The 27,573-nt window shown below is 37.8% G+C and overlaps 1 protein-coding gene across 5 annotated transcripts in view; it reads left to right on the top strand.

Annotated features, from left to right (window-relative positions):
- plch2a (phospholipase C, eta 2a) overlaps positions 1-27,573 on the top strand; it is a 537,474-nt gene that overhangs the window by 127,172 nt on the left and 382,729 nt on the right. The window contains exon 1 of one of the 5 annotated variants that reach the window (XM_039756062.1): positions 4,826-4,978. The exons of the other annotated variants lie outside the window; for them this stretch is intronic. Coding sequence (XP_039611996.1) covers positions 4,948-4,978 — 31 coding nt within the window. The 5' untranslated portion in view covers positions 4,826-4,947. Of the gene's footprint in view, positions 1-4,825; positions 4,979-27,573 lie in introns of those variants that run through there. 5 annotated transcript variants of the gene reach the window in all.

Raw genomic sequence — 27,573 nt, 5'->3', positions numbered from 1 at the left:
TTAAACCTAATTACCGTTTGTATTGAAATGTTGGCCCACCCAGCTCATTTATAGGCAAGCATCACTTATTAATAGAAGCAGCAATACCAGAAACATTTCAGTGGATTATGTAGATGGAAAACTGATGTGGTTATGTGTGCTTGGTTTCAAAGATGGAACATGACCAAGGACTTTTGAATACAGTTCATGTCTTGGCATCCATCAGTCAGTATTATAGTACCCCTGACATCAGGAAACATTGACTTTTACCTCATTCCTCTTTCATCGTTCACCAACTGAATTTAATGTAAACCTCCTCCACTATCAAAAATTTTAGCCTCTGTTGTACTCCTAAAATATACACTCACTGGCCACTTTATTAGGTACACCTCTGGAGCTGCTTGTTAATGTAAATATCTAATCAGTCAATCACATGGCAGCAACTCAAAGCATTTCTGCATGTAGACATTGTGGAGACAACCTGCTGAAGTTCAAATGAAGCATAGGAATAGTGATTTAAGTGACTTTGAATGTGGCATGGTTGTTGGTGCTAGACAGGCTGGTCTGAGTATTTTAGAAATTGCTGATCTACTGGGATTTTCAGGCACAACCATCTCTGGAGTTTATTGAGAATGTTCAGAAAATGGGAAAATATCCAGTGAGCTGCAGTTCTCTGGGTGAAAATGCCTTATTGATGCCAGAGATCAGATGAGAATGGCCAGACTGCTCCGAGCTGATAGGAAGGCAACATTGACTCAAATAACCACTTGTCACAACTGAGGTATGCAGAAGAGCATCTCTTAACGCAGACTTCAAATTTTGAAGCAGATGGGCTACAGCAACAGGAGACCACACCGGGTGCCCACTCTTGTCAGCTGATAACAGGCTTCGCACAGGCTCACCAAAATTGGGCAATAAAAGATTGGAAAAACGTTGCCTGGTCCGATTAGTCTTGATTTCTTTTGGAAGGTATGGGCAGAATGTGGCTTCAACAACATGCAAACATGGATGAAATCCTGCTTTGCATCAATGGTTCAGGCTGGGGATGGTGGTGTAATGGTGTGGGGGATATTTTCTTGGCACACTTTGGGCCACTTAGCACCAACTGAGCATTGTTGCTGACCATGTCCATCCCTTTATGACCACAGTGTACCCATCTTCTGATGGATACTTTTGAAAGGATAACACAAAGCTCAAATCATCTCAAACTGGTTTTGTGAACGCGACAACAAGTTCACTGTACTCAAATGGCCACCACAGTCACCAGATCTCAATCCAATAGAGCACCTTTGGGATGTGTTGGAATAGGAGATTCGTATCACGTATATGCAGCCAACAAATCTGCAGCAACTGCGTGGTGCTATCATGTCAATATGGACCAGAATCCCTAAGGAATGTTTCCAGCACCTTGTTGAATCTATTCCACAAAGAATTACGGAAGTTCTGAAGGCAAAAGTTGTTCCAACCCAATAGTGGGCAGTGAGTTTATATCACTCATTAACTCTACACATTATTGGCAGGTTTCATCTTATTAAGCCCTTTTATAAATATCATGGACTGATATATAATTTGTCAAATTTTTACCTTCTGGGATGTTTCTTTAAGACATCTTGATACTTGTGAAAATAAATCACCATCCTTAGCCCCCGTGCCTTGAAATCATTGTATATAGCACTCTGATCTTCAGACAGGATGACCAAATGTCCATCACTTGTACCATTGCTGAATTGCAACAGTTGTTGTTTTCCTTCAGTGTGTGTGTGAGTTTTATTGTGTGCATATGGCCTCTCAGTTGGATTCTAGCAGTGTTTCAGCAGTAGCCTTTCTACCTGAAGTATTAGCAGAAATATGCTGTTTCCAGACTGCTGATATAGACCAAAACCAATCAATAATTCACCCTTCACCCCAATCCTTATCAAAGCCCTGCTACCGACTTACCCATTGTCTTTTGTTATGACTTGACATATATCAGAGTGCCAGGCCCACACTTTTTTTCAGTTATTTAGCTCTCAATGAACACTCTTTCAGCTCTGTGGCTTCTTCCAGGGTCCGTCAATGAGGCTCAGCCATTGCCAATATTAACGTTTCCTCTTCAGCATTTTAAGCAGGCTATTCCTGCATTTCATTTATAACTGTTATATTTATTAATTGTGCATTATCAAACCTCTTCAATCCAGTGCAGGGCAACATCAAATCCAGTGCAAAAAGTAATAGGGTGCCAGCCCACCACAGGACCCACTCATACATGTTTAATATAAAACAGCCTTTCAGCCTAACACACACTATGGGAGAAAAACTGGAGTATTCTGAGGAGAACCCCTGCAGTTATAGTGAAAATATTTAAACTCCAAATAGGCAATGACTAGGTGTCGGATTCCAACCTTGAAGACTGGTGCCGTAAGACAGCAGTGCTAACTACTGCACCACCATACCACCATCATCAACACTTTCTGTAAATTAACTGCTAATGTTGCTCTCACAATATAATATATATCGACAACAGGTTCTATATTTAATAAGTAAGTGAAGTTATTAGTATTGGACAGCCCGTAGCATTGTGTTTAGCATGCCCCGAAGGCCCAGTTATGAGTTCCTGTCTGCTCACGGACTGCATAAAGTATATGTTTTTGTGAATTTTTTAACACATCTTAAAGTAATGCAAGTTAGGCTTGGTAGTGTGATGACTGTGCTTTGTCGTGGACCTCTGTTTGCCAGGCTTGGATTGCTGCGAGGAAAGACTCAAGCCTCCTATCTCCATGGAATGGTTCAGAAAATGTATTGATTCGATGATAATTGTTTATTTTGGAGGAAGGGGTATAATTCCATGCTTTTGTCCCACACACTGCACATGCTAGGAATGAAAGAGATAATGAGCTTTCCAGAGAGCCCTAAACTGAGCTATAGGTACAGTTATATGCCACTTTATTAGTTGAATTTTAATTAGAATTTCTTCATATTTGTGACAAAGTACATTCTAGATGGGGCCTAAAACAGCAAGACTAACCACTTGGGGATTTAATTATGTGGTCTAAAAAGCACAGGCACACACACACACACACACACACACACACACACACATCGAATTGACAAAGCACTGTCGTTTGTTAAAGCAGCTACTCTGATAATATGCACAAAGGCAGTTGTGATGGTAGCTTTTCACGTAAAATAATCCGAAAAAAAGCACATTTAATCAACAATGCGGATAACAGAAATATTTCTCTGGGTGCATATTTGAATTTTTGAATGCTGCTCTTTCAGGGCCCTGGGATTACTGAAGACGCGTGCATGGCTTTGCGCTCCATTTAGGGCGGCATTTGCTAAATCAGATCTGCAATATTGCAGGCTGCTCTGCGATTTACTGACTCTGGATCACAACGAGAGATTTTCCTCCTGGAAAGAGTATCCAGTTGGTCTAATTTTCTCGGCTGTCATGTGAGCAGTAGCAAATCCTCTGGACTAAAACTGCAATTGAAATGTAGAAAAAGCTGCTGTGTGACTGAGAAGAAACCCACCTTGTTTTGGATTCTTTTGTTATTTCCTAGAAAGAATTAAGCTAGCAGATTCATCAAATTGTGGGGGAGGCTGCTCTCTGAGGACTTCTGCTTGTAATCTCACTTGACACCAACAGCAACGATTAATGTGTCCTTTATTGCCTTCATTTGTAATTAACACAACAAATGCCTCATGTTCGCAGGGTTCAGAGAATTTTAATGTGAATGGTTCTGTTTGGTAGCCAACAAGCACGAACTTGACAATAGCCATGCCTTAATGACCCTTGCCACATGACTATGTAAAAATTAGCTGTGATGGATTCTAAGGCATTGGGTCATTTAGTTTTTGGCAATGAGATGTGGTGGCTAAAGACTTGGACTTTGAAACTGCAAGACTGCTGGTGTGATTCTTTTTCTTACTCACTGTGTAACCCTGAGCAAACCATTTAACCTGCTTAGTTGTAGCTGTAAAAAATAAGCAATTTTACTATGCTTTGATCATGTAAGTCACCTTCAATAAATGTGTGCAGAACATTTTCAATATCTTAATCCTATCTATACTGGCAGCATTGGGCAGACTCCAAGAAGCAACCCTTAAAAAGTCATTGATGCTTTGCATGCCCCACTTACATACAGCGAATACCTAAACATGGCCAAATTAAGCTAAGAAATATTTCTTTGGGATGTGGGAGCAACTGGAATACTCAGCCGAGAAAAACCTATGTGGACATGAGTGAAGGATTCAAACCCAGGATGCTGGATCTGTGAGGCTAACCACTGTGGTGCACGATAGTAATAATAATAATAATAATAGCAATACTGGGAGGTGTATTAAGTGACTTCACATATTCATCCATCTACTGCAGCCTCTTAATTCAATTATAGGGAGCCTGTCCTGGCGGCATCACACCCAAAGAAGCCAGTGTCACCTTCAACAATGGCAGTATGTAAAATAGAAAGATGGACACCTATTGTGCAAGCAGTTTAATCTGAAATATGCCTAATGTTTATCTTCTGTATATAATTTATATTTATATGTGTAATATTTATAATTAGACAGACCATATTACCCCACTGAATTTATGTTAGTTTTTAAAGGTATTGTCGTTTTGTGCTTCTGTCTTGGCTATTATTATCATTTTAAAATAAACAACTCCTTTGCCCCAACACACACCTCCAGCTATTGCAGTGCTGATTGCATTGTGAGTTAATAATGGGATGATATTTAAACACACTCCCTCCCTCTTTTCTCTCTCTCTCTCTCTCTCTCTCTCTCACTGTCTCTCTCTCTCTCTCTCTCTCCTTCTTTCACTCTCACAAACACTCACTCATAAAGAGCACGGAGAGAAGCGTGGAGAGGCTGTGTGAGGATTCGCATCCATCGCTCCCTCTCTGTGTCTCTTTTTCTCGTCGACAGGAGAGCTTTCAGCGGGGATACCTGCACTTACATAATACTCATAGTGCACATTCTGGACACATGGAGTTGGGTGGTCTGCCACAGAAACACAGTATGTGATGTCACTTTTATGTTTTTTCTTTAGAAAGAAAGCAAAAGAAGCAGGTTGCTTTGTGTATTGGTTTTTCCTGCAGGAAGATAGGCTCTAATGTATGTAGAGGCAGATTATATAAATTTACTCACAACTCTGCTGATTTCTGCATGGCTTATCCTCGCAGTCGCTGGCTGTTAGTACCGGGCTGAAGATATCCTTTGTGACAGTTTGGCTCTCTCAAGAAGCTCTGGCCAACTCAGATCGATGTCTTTCTGTGTGTGCTCATTTATTGTTTTCTTTCTTTGACGTGCATACCAGTGTCTTAATGAAGTTCTTCATTGGGTTTCAAGTTCCCACTGATGCATGAAAGAGTTCTAAATTGACTTTTAAAATGTGACTAATGGGAGACTTTTGTTAAAGGAAATGTGTACCTTTAAAAAAAACACAGGAGATAGCATCAGTTCAGTCACACTTCCATTAATTATCCTCTCAGGCTAAATGCAATGTGATCATATGTTTGGTTTAATTTGGACTTGCACAAAAAAAAGTTGAATTAGTATTATTTCAATTGTTCTCTATTCTTGTACTCTGGCTTAATTTATTTTACTGATTTATTCATTTGAGCAGAGAAAAAGTAACTTAGAAGTGAATTAATTGCTCTTTTGTTCAGCTTACTGTGTAAATCCTAATGTATTGTGACCTCCTTTTTCTACATGGTGTTCTATTCCATCCCTTCCTGTTCTCTGTCACAACATCCATTTTTTTGGCCATTCCATTAAATATTTTAATCTTCTGTGTTGGTGTGTTTGTGCATTGGTAATTTGGCTGCTTTATATCTCAGAGTTCTGGATTCAAAGCTATCAGTGACTTTTGCTTTGTGGAGTTTGCATGTTCTTCTCATTCCTGTGTGGAATTCTCTCACACTTCTATAAAAGTGAGGTTGATAGGTAACTCAAATTAGTTACTGGTTTTTCCTGTCACAATGCTGTGTAATGAACTGGTGCTCATTCAGGGATGGCTTTAGCCCTCGGTCAAGTGCTGTCGGTGTAGCCTTCCACTCCTTACAATTCTATATTGGATTGAAAAGGAAGGACTGGTCTGCTGTCTTCTACGACCTAATCATCCATCTGTCCATTTAATGCACCCACTTAATTGACATTTAGGTTTACAAGGAGCCAGAGACTAATGTATAACTATTAGGACCAATTTAGGAACCATCCTTGTATAGAGAGCCAATGAATTCCCAGCACACTCATTCACACATTGACTCTTACCTATGCTGGGACAGTTTAGAGTCACCGATTAACCTAATAAGAGTAATATAGTTACAATTTTTGCTGCTGCCATACACCTACAGAAGACTGGGTATAAATCTGACCACAGTTATTGCCCTTGTAGTACATACAAGTTCTCCTTTTGTCTTTGCAAAGATGTGCAGATTTGTTTGATAGGTGTAATAAACTGTTCCAATATGAGTGAGTATGGATGTGTGTGTCTGTGTGTGTGTGTGTATGTGAGTGAAGAACTTGTGCCTTGATCAAGACCAGTTCTTGACTTTCCTGCAGTATTACTAAGATCTTCCAGTTACACTAAAAAACTGGTTCAGGAAATAAGAGTGCAGTGGCACAGTGGTCTCACAACTACTGTCTATGCAAAGTAGTCACATTCTTCTCATGTCTGTATGGGTCTGCCATCAACACTACAAAGATACTTGATGGGCTGGTGTCCTTTGCAGGCTAGCTACTCCCTGGTGTCTAATGTTGCTTTGATACAGTTGGCTCCCTGCTACATTCAATTGGGTATACAAGTTAGAAAAATGGAAAGATGGATGGGTGGAGGTTTTGAAAACAGATAGACTGAAATTAAACTAGGAGACTAGTCTTTAGGATGAGGAAAGAAAACCAGAGCGCCGGAAGAAACAAATACACGAGCAGATAGTGCAGACTCCACACATAGTGACTGCTATGTCACCTTGTCACCAGGGGATTGTGAAGTTATTTTTTTATATAATTTCTACTACTAGCTTAGTGCCATCCTGTCTTTTTTGTACTTAGTGTATTCAGATTCATTGTTTCTTTTATCCCAATGAATCCCATCTGAGATTTCCATCTATTTCTAATACTACTGACTAGATCTCACATTATTACTTATTCAGGATTGTCGATTCAAACTGTATACTAACAGCTCAAGGGCTGCACTATTCAATTTAAATGTGTCTTGCTTCATTTTATTTTTTAATCTTGTCTGTCTAACTTTATGCCATTTTTGTCTTATTTTAGCCCATCCTTTATTATTTAATTTAATCCTATTTCTGGTCTTGCTTCAATGCTTTTTCTCCAGTGCTGTTTATTCGAGTGTCGATTATTTACTATTTACATTTTTAGATTGCATTTTCTGGCAAGCAAATTTAATTCTCATTTTCCATTTACACAAAGTATTTGTTTTTTTTTTATTAGCAAGCAGACTGTAGACTTGTAACCCTTTAACGATCTGACAATCATTCAGATAAATATATCGAGATACACAGTATTTAAAGGTCTGTGCTGGAAATACTTTACTTGAATGTTGCATACACGCTTCCATGTAGACCTTCAATATTCATGCAACAAAACCTTGTGTGCCAGCATTGTAGGCGGTTTAGAGGTTAGTGCTACTGCTTTGTAGACCTAGGGACATGGGTTCAGTTTTTGGTGCAGTCACTATCTGTGTGAATTCTGCACATTAATAATAATAATGGTAATAAATCATTTTATTTATATAGTGTCTTTTTCTATGGGTTTTCTCAGAGTTTCCACTCAGATCTCTAAGGTTAGAATGGCTGAAGGGCCTTTATGGCCATATGAATGAGTGTGCCCTGTGGTGGACTGGGGCCCTTTCCAGGTTTGATTCCTTCCTAGTACCCAGTGCCACTGAGATATGCTTCCTGCAACCCTTTATTGGAATTAACGAGTTCCAAAAATTGACAGATGGATATCAGCACTGGTTTTTTGGTCATCACGCGCATGTAACGAGTAAGTCTCATTAAATGCAAGTGTTTGCAACATAAATGTACATACGTTGTCTTAATCAAGTACTAATCAAATACTTTTGTGTTGTAAAGCTTTCCACTAAAATATTTGATTTATATGTGAAATGATTGTCCCATCAAGTGCTTTGCCTTCAAAGTGCGTTTCCAAGCTTAAATTGCACTGTTTTTTCTCACTATGTGCATAAAACTGGGGGTTGGGCTTCTGCCTCAAGGAAGAGAGTTATTTATGGATTCTACAGTCACACTAACTGATTAAAAAAGGCAAACATGCATAGGTTGTAAGACATACCTTCTAAAGTATGTTACATCTATAGCATTACATGTTTCATAACGAATGCTTTGTAAGCTTTAATTTTTCAGAAAAAAAATACATTTTTAAAACCTAACAGCATTAATTGTTTGTCACCAATGCTGTGTGACGTTTCAATCTTACATCATTATTTGTTTTAATAATAATAATTACAACATTAAGGGTGACATAACAGGGTGGCACAGTTAGTGTCACTGCTGCTGCCTCACTGGCTCAAGAGCCTGGCTTGAATCCAAGCCTGACAGGTTACTTGCTACTCTAAATGGTCACAGTGTGTTTATGCCCAAGAATGTGCCCTGTCCAAGGATGGCTCTAGTTTTATGCCTAAATTTGCAACCCTAGCAACCTTAAAGTAAAGCTGGTTTCAACATGGATGGCTAACCAAATAAGCCACATTTAATAAACCCTCCTGGTATTTGCCTGTTTTGTAAGAATATAATAAAAATCCGGGGCACAGTGATGAAGAAGGTAGTGCTTCCATCTCATAGCACTTGCATCCAAACTGGGTGTCTGACATTATGCTGTTTGCATGTATGTCCTTTTGGTTTGCTTCTGGGGGCTTGAGATTTTACCCTAAGTACAAAGCTATGTTGTCAGATTGTTTGTTGACTTTATTATCCTATGCACAGAAATAGGCTATGGCTCCCCAGTGTTTGTCGGGGTAAGTGGTTGGATAGATGTCCTAAAACATCCGTCTATCAATTGGAAATACACAACAAGCTTGCAAAAAAACAAAGCCTATCCCAGCGTCATCAGGCAACATCATGCTGAAGGCAGGGAATATGCCTAAATGGGGGCATCAGCCTATCATAAATGCAGGCTCAAAGAATATATCGAAGTCAAATACACCATCATATAGACTTCCTTGGGATCTCGGAAGAAAATTGGAGAATTTTCAAACAGTGAGGGTGAACAGTCTGGGTTTTAAACCCAGTGTCCTCTACCTGTGAGGCTAGAATGCTACGCACAGCACCATTGCATCGCCTCTTGTAAAACATTATAATAATCAAATGACAAGAATGCTGTGTTAAACCTCATGGCGATAATCACTCACTGAAAAGTATAGCTTTAATTGTTAAACAAAAATACTGTAATAAGTTAATCCTCTCAGCTTTTTTTTAATTAGGAGAACTATTATACACATTATCAAACCATTAATCGTTTTGTAAAACACTTCAGCAGATCTCATGAGATGACTCATTTAGTCAAAATGCTGTGCCCAGCCATCTTGAAGGTGCTCATTATTTAGTGAATCCACTGGGTATTCAAGTCTATATTACTGCTATTGTGCATTTGGTAAATTCTGTACTATATGTTATTGAAAGGTGCAACACACCATTATAGCTGAAATTAACCCTTTAGATCATCAAGAATCCTTTGTCCATTGTCATCAGCCTTTTGGTTATCTTGGGAAGGTTTTGTGTGCTTTCAGAATTGCCTTGACACAAAGCACCACATTTTGACACACAGAGCACCACATTCCTTTGTATAATATAATCTAGTGAGAGTTCATGGTTTCTGACAGACTGTTTCACCAACAGAGTCTTCATTCCCCCCATTTCCAGTTTAAGGCACAATTTCCACAGCAATGCTCTGTGCCATAAAACAATTTTGCTCTTGAACACAGTCTTCAAAAAGAATTGCTTCTCCATCTCATCTCTTCAGGAAAGATCCACAATCAAGAAACTGCCTCACACTGAACAAATTCTTCAAAGCACTATCTGCTTCGAGCATTGTTATCCACTTCATTCTGCTTTATGCGTTAAAATGCTGGAAAAATGTGTTATTTTCATTAAAAACGAAGCAACTGCATCTTAGTTTAGAATGCAGTCAGTTTGCTTTCGGGAATTTAGAACAGTAGCTCTGGCAAAATGAGTTAAGGCATTAATGGTAGACAGAGATCAGCACTCCTGCAAATGGATAGCTCCTCAGACAAACTGCTGGGCATTTTGTGCTTCAAAGTGAAGCGAAGTGCACAGTGATGGTGTGGGGTCACTGAGGAGTGAAATTTTAGCACAACACATTCAGGCAATACACAATTAAACTACAGTATATAGAATATAAGATTCTATCAATGTACAATTAACAGTAAAGAATATGGAATGCACAGCAACTTAAGTAATAGTGATAATAACATTGCATGTATTTCATATAGTATCTCTCATTCAAACAATGAACTATTAATTGGAAAAGCAAAATGAAATATCATACCAATAAAATCAGTTTAGGGAGAGGATTACACAAGCAGGGTTTGGAGTCTCAGCTGGGCACATACTGCATTCACAGTACAGTATGATATATTGAAAGGAGATGGAACCACAACACAGCTGGACAAATCACAAGTAAATACAAAGAATAACCTGCTGTAAATCCCTGCAGTGCAGTTTTCCTTCCTCTGAAGTGTTATCTAAGTGGGTCAGAAGTAAACAGCACACAATGTAATATTTTAAGAGTGACTTACGATCTCAGTAATTATGCCGCAGTGTTGCGCCATTAGAGTTGCTCTGGGAATGAAGCAAGAAAGGCTCTTCATAACTTCATTGTGCAGAGATTGCAGTGGTGCTAAGCGATTTTCCTTGTTACATCCCTTTACTTTTGGAGAATTTAAATGAAATATTCTTGAGAAAAAGTTATTCTACTGCATTCCTAATCAATCTATTCTCTTCAGAATCATTTTGTTCAAAGTATGCCGAACATAAGGAACTGTGGGAGACTTTTCCATAGGCGATTTTTTAGACAGTGGAAGTCAATTTCATTTTTATCAAGTTGTTATTTCAGATTATTTCTATATGTCTCATGCTTTTTCACACGTCATATTTCGTGCTTAATATTGAATTAGGAGATTTTCTGCAAACCTTTTTTGACAATACTCTATACGAAAAGTATTATAATCTGGAGCTTACTCAAATATAATGAATTTCATGTCATTGGTTTAGAAATCATCTTCAAGTCATCATCACTAAGTTGAGTATAGTGGTGCAGTGGTTAGAGTTGCTGCCGCACACATCCAGCATCCTAGATTTAAAGTATATAACCAGTTATTACCTAGTTAGATATTGCACTTTATTCCTGTGCTTGGGTGGTTTTCTTCTTTGTGCTCTCATATCCCAAAGATGTTTGCGTCTACTGGGGTGTTTAAAATGGTCATTTGCAAGTATGTAGGCCTTGTGATTATCTGGTACTTTGTTCAAGGTTACTTCATGCCTTATGTACATTGCTGTCAAAAATGGCTCTCACATCCCCTGACTCCGATATGGCTTGAGCAGGATTGAAAATACATATATCTTTGTTGAAATGCATTTACAATTTCTACACATATAGTATCTTTATTTTTATATGCTTTATATACTTAACAAGCATTCTTTGTGTCAGGAAGACTCTTGCAGTTTACTATCACAACATTTTTACCAGCTACTGTTGGAGGTGCCACAGCAGTTATGAGAGATTTAAGAACCTTCCACTCTGATTGTATAGGTGGGGGGTCACTGGACCAAGAAATTGTCCTGTAAATGAAATGGTTGGTAGATTGGCCCTAATTGCTCTCTGTGTGAGCCTGAGCAAAACATGCCTCTCTTCCCAGTTAAGTGATAGACAAGCAAGCATGCCCTTCACATGTCATTTAGAAGTCACTTTGAGTAAAGGCATCAGCTACATCGATACCTGTAAATATGACATCTATTTTTACATTGACATTTACTTTTTGCTCCAAGTCTGCTTTGTTGGAACTATTTAAACCTACTTCCTACAGTCCTTCTCTTAGCCCAGTTGCACATATTATTATTGTCTTTCTCTTTTCACATCAGTCGAAGATTGTTTTCCTCTCAGTCAAAGATGATGATATTAGTACATTTATGTCATGTAGATTTCAGATTTTCTAACAGCCCATGTCTTTTGAATTTCCCCTATAAATTGATTTGGAATGTCCTGTTGCCATAATTCCTACAGATGGTGGCTTCCTGCTGTCAGACAATAGCTATCCTGTTTTTTCCTAAATTTCAGCTGTTGCCATCAGGCTGCAGATTTAGGTTCCCAAGGGTAAAGAGCAACAGATTTAAGAACTATTTAATTTCTAGAGCAATAAGCATTTTGAATTCTGTTACTTGTAGGGATGTTGCTGAATTCAGAATTCTTTTTTGTGCACTGTTTAAGGTAATTATTCTCCTCTGTACAAATATTGAGTGTGTATACCTATATTAACACTAGTTTTCAGTTGTTGTGTCATTGCTTATTTTCCTGTATCAGTATAACAGTGCCTTATGCTTTATACTTTAATGCTGAAATCAAAATTTCCCTTTGGAATAATAGACTTCAAATACCTGTTTTCTTTTTAAGTTGCAGGCATTAATGAATATTCCATCTTTCAACTGTCTCTTATTACACTGTACAGTATGTAGGTGACATTTGTGATGTTGTCTTTAAGTCAAGGAACATTATGCTTACATGTCAATGGATGTTATGCTTAAGCTTTATAACTCACTAGTGAGATATCAACCTGGAGTACTGTGTATATGTTTGGTCCCCATGTGGCAAAAAAGACATAGCAGTGCTAGAGAAAGTCCAGAGAAGAGCAACTAGGCTAATTCCAGGAGTACAAGGTATGAGTGGCTAGGGAAGACTAAAGGAGTTCAGCCTTTTCAGTTTAAGAAAACAGAGATTAAGAGGTGACATAATTAAAATTACATGATTATGACAGAAATTAATTTAGTGGATCCCTGCTGTTATTTTAAAATACATTCTTCCTTAAGAACATAGGGAAATATGTTAGGGGACAATTTAACACAAATGTTGGAATGTTTTTCTTCATACAAAAGACTAGTGACACATGGAATAAATTAGTAAGTAGTGTGGTAGGTTGTAGTACTTTATAGTGAATAGGACTGTAATGCTTATTGGGCTAACAGCCTGTTCTTGTCAATGTTGTTATAATGTTATATTCAACTCTCAGCCTCATTGGAAGTGGTTTCAGATATTTTTGCAAACTCCTTCTTTTAAATCAATTTTATATTACTGCTGTATGTTTAAGGGTCACTTACAAGGGCAAATTACTATTTAGAACTGGGTTTTACAGCTTGAGCAGGTTGGCAGGTTGCTCTGGATTGCACAGTAGGGCATATACCGGAAATGAACCTGCAGCCATGTTAAAGTCGAGCCACTCAGGCTACATGATACTACCTTCATTTACAAATCTACAGTATTAATTCAAAAGAAGTAAATTAGCAGCAAAAACACATCACTAATTAACATTACTAATTTAAAATGGAAACCTGAAACCACTGCGGCCCTCCAGGACCGGAGCTGGGGACCCCTGCTGTAGACTGTCAATTGGATTCAAATGCATAAACAGTATTAGCGCCACTTTACAAGGGACTCTTCTCAAATTGTTTGTAGATATTCCCAGTGACACCTTTTCTGAAATCATCTGCAGATTTAACTCTCAGATATCCCTGTTGACTGCCTCACATCTGCAGGTCACCACACAGATGTAACATGGTTCAGCTGGGCCCTTGGGATACGCACATCGAATTCTAAACACATACTGTACTCTACTGCTTTTCTTTGGAATGTGGCACCAAGTCTTTTCTGTGCATAACAAGGGCCTCTGAGATTTTAAACTGTTAAACTCCCTGAGGAACAGAGAACCACCTCTGTAAGTGTGCAACCTCTATCTGAGTGAATTAACACACATCAATAGAGAAATGTTTGATTAGGGTTATTTCATTAAACATCATGCCTGGGAGGCAGCTGCTCATGTGAGGGATCATGTTAAAGGCAAGTGAGCTCTACATGCAGCTAGAACTAGCCTGCCAGTTTCACATCTGTACCTTGCATTACATCACACAGTGCATCCTTATGATCTTGTATGCTAGCAGATGAAGACAAAGCATATACTCTATCACTGGGAACTGTGGCATGACCTACCTAAAAATATCAGACTTATTTCTGGAAGTGAGCCACAAGATCAGTTTGTAGGAGCATCTAGGAGGCTGAAGATTCACAACCCACTTAAAACCTCTGAAAAGCAGCAGTGTGAAACTGAAATGAAGAACATTCATAGCAAACCCAGGCTTCTGCAGAGTCCTTAGTGAGAAGGATATACTGTATATACATATAAATCTATATCTATAAACTATGCTGAGTAAAAATTCTCCTTCAGTAGAAACAGATGTATTACTGATGCAAGGCAGAAATGGAGCAAGAAAAAATGTGGACCTTTATTCACTCGGGGATTGGAAGCATCCTAGATGGGATGACATTATATCACAAAGCACTCTTTATCGCTACTAAATCAAAACCTAGATTTGACTTTATCACACTGTACCTATTCATCATCAATGGAGTTAGCATTTCACCAGAAAAGCCACATAGATGTAGCTCCTACTCTGGATGCAGCTTTCACTGGTCAGTCCTCAAAGCAACATTCAAAATGAAACCTTGTCTTCCATTATACTAAATAGAATATGCTGTACTGTATGACTGCATATGGCAGAAATAATTAGTCTGAAGCCACCAAAAGAGAAGAACATGCATGGTACTCAACAGTGAAGGTTTGTAATCTACAAGATTAAAAAGAGCAAAGATCACTTGTGATTTCCAGCTCATTTTCTTCTGTCTTGCTTACAGTAACCATCTCATGCCAGTTTTAAAGGATTAATATTCTCTTTCTTGTTTCCTGACTCACCACTCTATTAGGTAATTATTTGATTTCAGTTTTCTTAATGAAATTCATCTCACTTAAATGATACCTGAGAAACTGATGTGCAGGAAACATTCAGATGTTTATTGAACATGCCTTTCATGCTTAATTTATGGTTTACATGTTTGTCAGTGGTCATTTCTTTGTACTATTAAAATAAATTAGAATCAATCTACTCTGAGAAGAATTTAAGAATTGCATATTGTGTATAGATTTTTCGACCATCCAATCTGAACATACTGTAAGTGCTCTCTAATCAGTGAGTATTTGTTAAATGAGGACATCTCACTAATAAGAAAGACATTAATTGGTATAGTGGTGAGTAAAAAATACAGATAAAAATACCTGTCCAGGAAATCGGGCTCAGATGGTCAGCCTAATTGTCTCCCATTCTCATTCTCATGTTGGCAGGGATGCTCTCCTGTATTAGTTATTCATCTGCAAGAGTATCATTAAACCCAGAGACGTTACAAACCTTCATGTTCATTATGGATTTTATTTACGAGGGAGCAGGGTTTTGTAGGTAACTTTGAAGTTATGAGCCATGCAGCTTCCAAAAAGTTAATACAAATAGCGTCGACATAATTTGCACTCACATTTGAACATTAGACCCATATTTGACCTGTGCCTTAAAATAATAATAATAATAATAATAATAATTAAAAATTAATATCTGGGTTTAAGGAGTGGAGATGTTCTTTGGCTGCCCTGCGTTGGCCCCTCATCGCCAAGTTTACAAAATGCCATGCCAACTGAGCAACATATTTATATATTAAAGTGCAACATTGTAACTACGATCAACGTCTGTATTTTTATACAGACAATAATCATTCACGTTGACAGGGTATGCTAAATAATCTTTGATGGATTTGTAAATAAAAAATGTTTTCTGACAGTCTTGTGCCTAAACAAACCCACGGTAGATTTCAAAATCGATGCAAGGAGTGAACCGCCTAAATGTTCCCCCACCGCTTTACTTAATGTAGAATTTCATAATCTGACAGTCAGTGTATACAGTTATATAATTTGTGCTACTAAACGGGTATCGCTCAGTCTGTCGCGTTGCCTTTCCACGTCCTTTCATTTCAAACTTCCACGTTCCTTTGAGAACAGCAACAAGGAAACGGAGCGCGGCGCTGTTTCTGGGTTAGCGCGAGTCAGGGCCACGCACGCGCCACGTGGACGAGCATTCGGACTGGAACACTCGCCGCTTCTCCAAGCCAGTGTAGCCGGCTGATCGTTTGGGTACAAACACGCCGGCAGACAGCTGAGTGAATAACATCGCATAATTACAGCACTCACTGCTTGGAAGGGCGCTGGATTTATTGTAGGCATGTCCTCTAATGAGCTTGTAAAGAGAGGGAGAGTTTGTAGAGAGATGATCCCGCGGAGAAGTGTCACAGCTAACCGGAATATGGCATACTGCAGCTGATGGAGAAAAAGTAAAGACTAATGGCCTTGTTCTAGGATAAACAATATTACATGCACCAAAGGGACATGGATATAGTTCATAGAGCGCCTTTTACTGGAAACTGCCGCAAAGCTCTTTGCATAACAATGTGATTTTTACTGTTCATTAAACATTTAGTGGCAGTTAGCGCTCTTCTTACCGTTCTAGCACAGAAGGGTTGGGTGACTCTTAAAGACTAATATATAGGAGTGAAGGCGAATGTGACTTGTTTATAATAACAACTTCGTTTTGGATAGTTCAAAAAGATAAACTATCACACAAACTACTGACGTTGGAACTCCATATTGAAACACCAGCATTGAGTAAGGGGCATACAATGAGAACAAGTAAATAATTTTATTAATAAGATTTTTCTTTTTACGCATTATTTAACATTGTGGGACAATAAAAGTAGCAGCCACGATCTTTAATAAGTGCAGTGTAATCTTTTTCCAAGGTGTGAAATCTAACAACATTCTGAAACCTGCTTAGTCCAATTTAAGTTTGTGATAGACTGTGGTCATTTCTGGCAGCGTCCACACCAAGGGCCACTTTTACACATAAACAGGGCTCATAGGCATTTGCCATTTAGGTTGACTTAAATGCCTTTGGTAATGTGCAGTGACTACCAGAAAACCCAGAGGATGCAGACTCCAAACAGGCAGTAACATGGTGTGGGATCTGAACCCAGAATGAATTGCTTGGTCCTTGAAGCAGCACTGTTAACCACTATGACTCTGTGTCACATAAACGAAAACCACAGAAGCATATCAAAGAGTGCAGAATGTAGTTGCAAATTTCATAGCATTTAACATAACATTTCCAGGCAACATTTTCAAGCTGCTCTTGAAAGGAGTATATAGGCAATAAAAGCTGGTGTGTAATTAGTTCTTGCCATCTACAGACAAAATCTTTTTTGTGTCAAATCAATATTTTTACTTGTTTCCTAGAGAGAGCAAATATATATTTATCACAACATTCTCAAAACCATTTAATATAGTTAATTCAAAGGTTAATATATAATTTTAATTAATTTGCAAAAACCTCAAGTAAACTTTTTTCATGTTGTCATTATGGGGTGTTGTGTGTAGAATTCTGAGCAAAAAAACGAATTTGATCCAATTTGGAATAAGGCTGTAACATAACAAAATGTGGAAAAAGTGATGCGCTGTGAATACTTTCCCGATGCACTGTACAATGATGGGAAACCCAGTATCTCCCCCTGGATGCTAGATGCTAGCCTCCCTGGGTTGCAGCGGTGCCTCGGACTCCCCCAGGGCTTCGTGGGGGGGTTGGAGATTTGTGCAGCCCTGTTGGGTTCCGCAGGGGCCGCCAGGGGGTTCTGCAGTTGAGACTCTTGAGCCCCGCTGAACAAATCTTCAACCCCACCCAGGAGTGCAGCCAATAACAGGTGATCAAGCACCTGGTGCACTTCCGGATGGGCCATAAAAGGAGCCAGCAACCACCACTTAGGGGCCAGAGTCGGGAGTAGGAGGACTAAGCTTGGTGATTAGTGGTGGTGGAAGAGAGAGGAGATTTTTTGGTGTAGTTTATTTGTGCTTTGGGACTGTGTTGTGGCTGGGGGACACGGGGAAGATGTGCCCACCAGCTGAAGAAAAATAAAAGTTTATTTATTTTTATACGTGCCTCCAGTGTCCAATCTGTGTCGGGTCGGGCGCTATAAAGCGCCTCCTTACAATATATGTATATATATATAATATATATTATATACAGTATAAATATAAAAACTATATTAGTGTTAATAATTTTTTACTATTCTTTTTATTTACGTTTGAATTTACCTAATATTGAGTAATGCTCTAGAGTGCTGTTAATTTATGGCCTGTTACATCAGGTAAAGTTATTAATAGCAAGATGGTTAGAGGAAGGGATTATCTCTGTAAGCATATATGCATATAATATTCATGCTGTTCAATTTCTCAATCAGTATGTGAGGCTGGATGATATCCAGATGTAACGCCCTGATGTAGGAACCTGGCTTATCAAGAAAAGTGTAATTTTGATGTAGGATAACCACTAGAGCATCTTCCACACTTCTGTTTGTACAGTAATCAAATTGGTTGTTATCTTAAAATGACTCAGTCTCTGTCATTACATTTTTTTACCAATTGTTCCACTGACCTGTAGTCTTTCAGACTGCTTGGCCTGGAAATCTTAGGAACTGAGGTAATGATAAACAGTTTCCACCGCTCAGGAAGCAGTTAAAAAGCAAGTGAAAAACCAACAGAGCTGTCTGAAATAGGAGCTGACCTGATATGCCATCTGGCCTCACTGCCCTGTTAGTTTTTACCTGCAGTAAAGATTTCTCCACTTTACTTATACTGACCTCCATCACAGAAATATATCTGCCATTTTTACAATGCACCTCTCTTACTTGTGCATTACGGGTACTGAAATTATTGGTTTCAAATATTGTAAAAAAAAGAAGTAAGTTAGTTCATCGGCTAAGCACTTCTAGTCCTTGTCTATTGGAAAGGTTACACTTTTTTAGAATTTAGTCCTGTGATTGTTTTCAGATCTTTCCAAACCTGCTTTGGATTGTGTATAATTAAACCACCTCTTGATTTTTCCCTATACATCATTTTACTTTGTTTAATTAGCCTGTTCATCTTTTGCTGTAAAACTTGCATTTCTTCAAGCGTATTTTCTCAATGAGCATGTGGGTTCCCCAAAGGTAGTGCTTTTATATCTTTAGTGACCCATGGCTTACAGTTTGGGTAGAATCTAACAGTTCTTTCCTTAATGATTATAGAGTAGATTCAAATCATTTCAAATATTCACTGACAGTCTGCTACAGTAACTACTATTACAGTTAATAATTGATATTTTCATATCAACTTTAATTAAGAAAAAATTAATAAAGATTTTTTTTTCATTTTGCATGTGTTTTTAAAAGTGGCTTTTAACTTATAGCCATTTTAAATGTCTGCATTACTTAAACAAAATGACCACATGGTTAAATTAACTAATAAGTTTCTAATTAAACTTGGCCCTGCATTCAGTATAATAGGTAAGGTAGATTGATAGAAAAGTACTACGTTTTATATGTTCAAACAGAGAAACATATTAACTTTAGTCCCCCCAAAAGACTGGTGTCATGTAAATGGCCAACACTCTTTATAAATGAAAGTGTTTCAGTGTTAATTGTCTTTTTTCTGAGTTTCTTGTGTCCTCTGTTTCAACTTGAATTTATCATATGCACAATGAAGGAAATATAATAAGTAGAACCAGGGTTATAAAAGGTGACATTGCCTAAGTCAGGATTCTTGAATCCGCTACTTGAGACACTTCTCTGAAGCACACAATGACCTGAGGTGAACTGACCTGCATATGCGGACACAGCTCCACACTTAAAGTTCACAAAGGTGGAGAAGAGCATCTAAACAGAGAGCCCTCTTGCATTTATTGCTTCTGCTACATTTCCAGACCACCCTTTATCTTCAAGAGTTGCCGTTTCCCGTGTGCTGCAGGCTGCTAAAATAGAGCCATTTCCCTGGTGAGAAGGCATGCCATCTGGCAGCTGCGTTTTAACTCTTCAGCCGTATTTACCTCGGCTTCCAGAATGGCATCCGTCATGCAGTTTTGTCTCTAGGCCTTCACCAGATTGGGAACAAAGCCAAGAGCATCATAACTTGCTCCCATCATTTCAGTGCTAATAACACACTTCTCTGCAGCAAGGTCCTGACGTCTTTCTACAGATCAAACTAACAGTTCCTTTTCTGTTTAATTATACCTGGCAGGTGTTGCTTTCTAGGCAGTTACTTTTTCCAGAAAGTCAGTGCAACAAGAACTTTATCATTTAGATCATAGATGCCACGTTCAAGTTGATTGAGAGGAGCATTCCACAATTCAGTACAAAGTGACAAAAAAATGGTATGTTTTCTTGTATTTGATGGGCTTCACTTTGCAGAAGTTGGGGTTTTAGGATTGGGGAGATTGGCACAGACTTTTGGAAAATTACAACTTTGGTTATTTATTCAAGTAAAACAGAAATCAGAGACACTGGACATTAACCTTCTTTTTGACCTTTCATTGTTGTCACGTTTGAACAGTTTGTTTTGCTTTGCTTTTTTGTCCCTCATCTTCATTTTTCCTTCACATTTATTAACCCTCTTGTCTGTTTCAAAAGGTCAGAAGAATAAGGAATCGAAATGCCATCAGGCACTTTAATGAGGGCTTACGGCAATGCGTCTGGAGCAGTGCTCTGACAGCATAAAGCAATTGTACTGTAGATTGTGGTTCTTTGTTTTCTGTGTGAAAACGACACAAGCCTTACTTTAATAGAATATCGGCTGTGTCATGCATTGCAAAGAATTGCTACATATGGGTGATAATATTGTACAGTCAAAGAAAGATTTTAAGGCTGAGAGGTGCTTTTTAACTTGCATCAAAACGTATAATGCTCCATGAGAGATCTGGGACATCCTGATAGAAAGTCCTTGCCTAACAAATGTATGATTCGTTTAATAATAAGAAGTGCTGTCTACGCTAATGTTGAAAAATTCTAAAGTTAGTCAAAGTACAGAGGAATGAAGTCACTTGGGACTTTGAGAGTCAGAAGAAAAATTTTATTAGAAGGTTAATTTTAACCTCACATGAATGCCAGTGAAGAAATGTAAAAATAGGAGAAATTATAGTTATTAATTGTTTTTACAATCTTTTAAATTGTATTTGAAATTACTTGCAGTGTTGTAAAAGAGTGATTTTAAAAGACTTACCTTCAGGTGCGTTCTTTTCGTGTTTTTTTCTTTTTCCAAAACTACTTATTCTAATACAGAGTCCTGGGGGGACTTGTTGCCTGTTCTGGCAGTATGTCCAGGCCCCACAGGTCACTTTATTCCCCAATTCACCAAACAGACACAATTTGTTCTGGCAGACATAGTGCCTGACAAAAAACCAAATAGACCTGAGAGAACATACAAACTTCACTGAGCGTGTCTGGGCCAAGATTTCAATTGAAGTGTCTGGGCATTATGAACAGCAAAAGCAGGGTCACTGTGCATGTAACTGTGAATACATTAGTTCAGCTTTCTGTAATATGTATAGTAAAGATATCACTTTACTTTAGATATGTTATGAAGTAAGGAAAAAAACAAATCTAATCAAATAGGTTTGGATTCCCAATCTCCCTGAAATTAAAATAAATGGGTTCAGTATATATTGTATATCCTTTTAAGTGAGTAACCTTGCAATGGACCAACAATACTCCTGATTTTGCTGAGGCAGGCTCGGGTCATCTGCAACCCAGTGCTATATTAAACTGGTTTAAAAATGCATGGATTGAAGGGTGGATGGGCTAAGAATTGGCAGAAGCCCAATGCTGTAATCAGAGTGCCTCATACTCACTGAACTCCCCTATTCTGAAGTCCATCCACATTCTAACCTCATTAAATCAAGTATCCAAGCATGCAATAGGATTGGCATCCTTCGATTTTATCGAGACATAATGCTAACTATATCGTCTGGGTACTAGTGAATTTTCCAGAAAGGTAGCATATTATATACACGGGAAATAACATCAGATTCTAAAGTCAGCCATGAGAAACCCTGCTTGCCTCTCCAGAGCCTTCTACTAAGGTACAGAAAATAGGTAGAGGCTTTGTTTTCATTTTAATGTACAAATAACAGTGTTTGTTCATGAAAATTATATAATGTTTTCCAATTATCCCCTGCTGTGGTCACCTTTTTATATATGTTACTGTTAATTTTAAAGATGATTGGAGTAATTATAATGAAAGCACAACATAGTAATTTCACCTGTAAGATGTACATGAGAAAATTAATGTATAACTGGTACACAGATGACCTGTTCAAAGATGGCACAAACAGTATCCTCAAACTTGTTTAATCCTATTTGGTGTTAAATGGAGCCAGAGCCTATCCTGGCAGGACTGGGTGCAAGACAGGTACCAACCCTGATGGGGTGCCAGTCCATCACAGCACCCGGGATTTGTTCCTGCCTTGCGTCCCGTGTTGGCTGGGATTGGCTCCAGCAGACCCCCTTGACCCTGTAGTTAGAATATAGTGGGTTGGATAATGACTGACTGACTGACAATGCAAAAGCAAAGAGTAATTACACAATAAAGAAACATTTAAAATGTAAAATTATGCATTTCGAAAAGAAAAAGTATAGGTCATGTAAATAATGTGTGTAATCATGCTATTAGTTCCATGTGCTAATGCAAAAATGATATTTAAGAAAAAACAAAATTTTTTAAAGGAATATTCTTCCCAAAATGTTTTTTTTTTTATTATCTGTTGCTTACCCATGTTGTTTGTAGTGAGGATTGCAAAAAAAATTGTAATCTCACGTTTTCATGAAGAATGGGTATAACAGAGTGTCTTCATTTTGGGACAAGACTTTGGTCACCGTCCTGCTCCACTGACAGACTGAGGAGATCGTTCCTCCCCCACACTATGCAACTCTTCAATTCCACCCGGGGGAGTAAATGCTAACATTAATTTTATTTTAATTTTTTTCATTTTTATTACTATTTAATTTAATACTGTTTCTTTGTATCAGTATACTGCTGCTGGATAATGTGAATTTCCCCTTCGGATTAATAAAGTATCTATCTATCTATCTATCTATCTATCTATCTATCTATCTATCTATCAATGCTGAATAACAGCAAATGATAATAAAATTTTCAAGCCAATCATCTTTGAGTTACTCGTGTAAAAAATATTCCACGTGTCAGTTATCTCGATGTTTCTTTACAACATCCAAAAGACAATTATTTTTGCTAATGTATTGTTAAATAAGTACTTCTAGAAAATTCAAGTAGTGCACAAAGATGATGCATTGTCCAAATGAGATTGAGCTTTTGAACCGAAGATGAACGAGACACAGTGGTGTCTGAGTTGTTGTATGCGTTGAGCTGCTGAAATCTTTTATATTTTCTTTTATACTGTGTAAACTACAATTATAATTTTTATTAAATGTAAAACACCACAATATCAGGCATTAAGTGGAAAAAATATACGTAGTCAGCATCTTTAATCCAGATGATTGCATTATAGTAGACACAGTTTACTATCTACAGTATGATAGCATTTTAAAGCTATAATCAAATGTATCCCCCTTTAAGTAAGCAGTGTTTTAATGGACACATATTTTATTCAGCATGCATTTTTAGGAATCGACTGTCCCTCCTGGTATTAAAACATTTTATATACAGTATGTATCTGTATGAGCTTATCCTTATCACTGTTATCTTGACTTCTTCTTTCAGCTGCTCCTGTTAGAGGTTGCCACAGCAGATCATCTTCTTCCATATCTTTCTGTCCTCTGGATCTTGTTCTGTTACACCCATCACCTGCATGTCCTCTTTCAACACATCATTAAACCTTCGCTTAGGCCTTCCTCTTTTCCTCTTCCCTGGCAGCTCTATCCTTAGCATCCTTCTCCCAGTATACCCAGCATCTCTCCTCTGCACATGTCCAAAGCAATGCAATCTCACCTCTCTGGCTTTGTCTCCCAACCATCTAACTTGAGCTGACCCTCTAATGTACTCATTTCTAATCCTGTTCATCCTCTTCACACCCAGTGCAAATCTTAGCATCTTTAACTGTGCCACTTCCAGCTCTGTCTCCTGCTCTTGGCTATTTACTACAAACATATTGTTTTGTACTGTTTACTTGTATATTATTAAGCTTTAGTATTTGTTTTGCTTTGGAAGAATGCCTTTTAATTAAGCATTGATTAAAGGATGCATATTGCATTTTTCTCGGATTCCTGCCATTTAGATGTTATAACTCTGACTTCTACTGCTTTTTAAGAACATGTAACACTTTGTGATGTCTTTCCTGCTTCATGGATAGTCTAATCTGGTCTCTGAGTGGTAGACCCAGAATTTCTGTGTGGAAATTGTATTTTCTAACACCTTGTCTCTGGTTGTTGCAGCATGCAGTTTTCTTTTAGATTTCCTAAAGGTGACTCAGTACAGCTGAATCAAATCTTTTGTTAATTTTTTAAATGTAATACCTTTGGACTTCCTGACCTGCATAGAGACTAATAACAAATGTCTAACTTATTATTGTATCTCACAGTGTCTGCAATGTGTTAATTAGATTGTAAGTACTGAAATAACTCTGATAGAAGCACTTGATTTTAATTAATCCTTATCAGATTGCACAGTTTTCTTAATGAGAATTATCTGTATTATAAGGAGCCCTGATTTATGAGTGTTTGTGCATTTAGTGTCAAGCCCAGCTATTATTTTGAAATATGGGTAAGTATCCAGATAACATTTTTACAGCTAATCCTGTAACAGTGTCTGTAACACTGATGATATGTTGATTACATATAAGTAAATTCATGTACTGATCTAAACTCGGGCAATGTTTTTTTTTTTTTTTTGTCTTATGTGGCTCATGAGTTTTCAGATTTCTCAGTAATTATGTTTTTGGCAGTAGGAATGTTTTGTTTTTCCTTTCTGGCGACTTTACTATGTTTAGTCCTGTCTCTATGAAAAAATAACACTTGGGAAATTACCAAAAAGTCTGCTTTGCTGCATGAAAAACATTCTAATGGTTCTGTAAAGTAGTTGTAGGTATGGAATAATTATCTGTTTGAATATGTGTATTTTATATGATTGCATAATGTATAAAGGGGAGTGAGGGTTTGGGTACAAAATTCAGCTGATTCTACAATATTAAGCAGCCTTAGAACTTTCTCAGCTTATAATGCCATCACTTTTTGTTAATTCCATGTCTGTAACAATTATGAATCATGACAACAGTATAACAGTATTTGGAAGCCTCGGAATTGCTCCAAGAAAGATGTGTTTTGGTCTGCTTAGAGTACAAACATGACAATTACATAAATGGTTAACAAATTGATCAGATAGATTTTATTTGCTGATCACTAACTATAGCAACCCCTGGTGGACTTTAACTATCTGACATCAGAGCAAATATACATGTACAATCTATTTTATCTTTTTTGGTTATTTTTTCCAGTATTAAGTAAATAATCAATTTTATGAAGTGGTTTCCATGAAACTGCTTGCTGCTAAGGATCAAATGGCATAAAGTGTGATATCAGGACAACCATCTTATTAAGGCCGAGTCAGATGTTTGAAGACATTTGAACTTTACCTCTAATAAATAAAATAGAAACAATCCAGTTTATTAAGCAAATACATACAAAAAAGTTTCAGATTTTGAGTAATTGTTTATTTAGCAATTGTGGGAGTTGTTATGTATGTCCTGTGACCTTTTTTCACTCTTCAGTTCTTTGTGTTTTGACATGTACTTCCATCTGAGTCTTCTTTTCAGGCTGCCTTTAAATCTCTGCTGCTTAATTCTGCTATCCATCTCAATCTGTTTTATGGAAGAACTGAACAGTGCACAATTTCTGTTTAGTATTGGTGGGTCAGGGTGACCTGTTCTTGATTAGCTGACCTAAGTCTGCTTGTTTTTATTTCCCCACATATATCCTGTGGGAACTTCCAGATGGAATTTCAATACGTTTGATACCAAAAGGTGAGCTTCCCTTTTTTGCCTTGGACCAACGTTTCTTCAATCAGGAGTCACATGACCAGAATGAGTAGACTTCTCGTTTTCCTTTCCAATGTTCATGAGCTGAATTGGCTGTCTGTGCTATAATGTTGAGGCTTTACCAGAAAGCCATATCTCTACGATGATGTCACTTGTGGATCTGAGATGTCCTACTGCAGCTTCTGTACATTTTTTGGCAACAAGCAATGGCCTTGTCATAAAAGGAAGTGTGTCACATCACCGTACTTGAATTTTTAGAGCACTTGTTTTGCCTTTATATGCATTTTAATAATCTGGGTATTCACAGAAACCTGTTTTTAAAAATGTCATGTATACCCTACAACTTGCCTGAAGAAGGGGCCTGAGCTGCTTGGAAAGCTTGCAAATTGTAAACTGTTCAGATAGCCAGTAAAAGGTGTCATTTTGCTTGACGTCTTATTGCATCTATAAAGGTTAATACAATTCATCACCCTACTACTACTTTTTCCTGTTAGAGACACCTGGATATTGGTCTTTGAGCAACTGGGCTACCACATGTAGATTTCTTCACCCATTACCTGGTTATATAACAATGTAAATCCTTAACTGGGTTATAGTTAAGGAATTTGTTGTCTTAGCATGTCCGTAGACTGCACTCTGTTAGCCTGTGTATGTCAATTCATTCTTGGTAAACGTTATCAAATCACATCTATCCCAGCAGTCTTTGCTTCAATACAATACAATACAATACACACATGCATTTACCAACCATGGGTAGATAACAGTGGAGGCATTCACAAAGATACATTTCCTGAGGCACATGCTCTGGCTATCACATTATTCCTTCTCCTGGTTGAAGTAAACTGTTTCAGTAACTCAGAAATTTCTAAATTTGTGTTGATGAGCTCAGCGTACAGTGCCTAAGCACAGCAGCACAATCTTGGGAAAACAGGCTCCATATTTGCTTTTGGAGTCATGGTGCCTTGGAGATGTTTAATCTTTTTTTAGTGCATTTTTATGACATCAGAGCTTTTTTGCCAAAGGAGAACTGCATTAGTGGACTTGCACATGTAAACGGGGTTTTTTAAAAAAAAAAACAGGTTTTTGCCTTAACCGTTTAACTCACTGTTTTGTGTGTGCATGTGAATGCACTCTTGGTATCCACCCATTTTGCTTACATTTCATTTTTTAAAAGTTTGACCATTTTCTATGTTTTTTAGTATGTTTATAAATTCTAACAGACCCCTGACCTTCCCCTTTTGGATCAGTTGTTCAGTCTCTCATGTTCTTTGTTTCATCTTGTTCCTAATCTCAGTATTACTGTCTTTTGACCCTTGTTACATTCTTCAAATGTGTTTTTCCAAATGATTTTGCTCAGGTTTCAACTTTTTTGGATTTTGATTCTTAATGCCAATATTTTCTGACCTCATTTACTCCTCTTGTTTGTTTATTTGTACCAACCAGCAACTGACCTTTATTCTGATTTGTTAATTTTTCCTCACATTTGGACTGTCGCTTTTTATAACAAGAGTCTGCCCTTTACTAAAATTGTTGGTAACGTTTGCCCCTTCAAGTGCGACTTATTCCTCCAAATTTGTGAATGGTTCTCTCTCAATGGGGAAATAAT

Source organism: Polypterus senegalus, chromosome 6, assembly GCF_016835505.1.
Source record: "Polypterus senegalus isolate Bchr_013 chromosome 6, ASM1683550v1, whole genome shotgun sequence".
In the NCBI taxonomy this organism is placed as follows: domain Eukaryota; kingdom Metazoa; phylum Chordata; class Cladistia; order Polypteriformes; family Polypteridae; genus Polypterus; species Polypterus senegalus.
The sequence above is the reverse complement of the archived record's forward strand: the minus strand, read 5'-3'. Positions and strand labels throughout refer to the sequence as shown.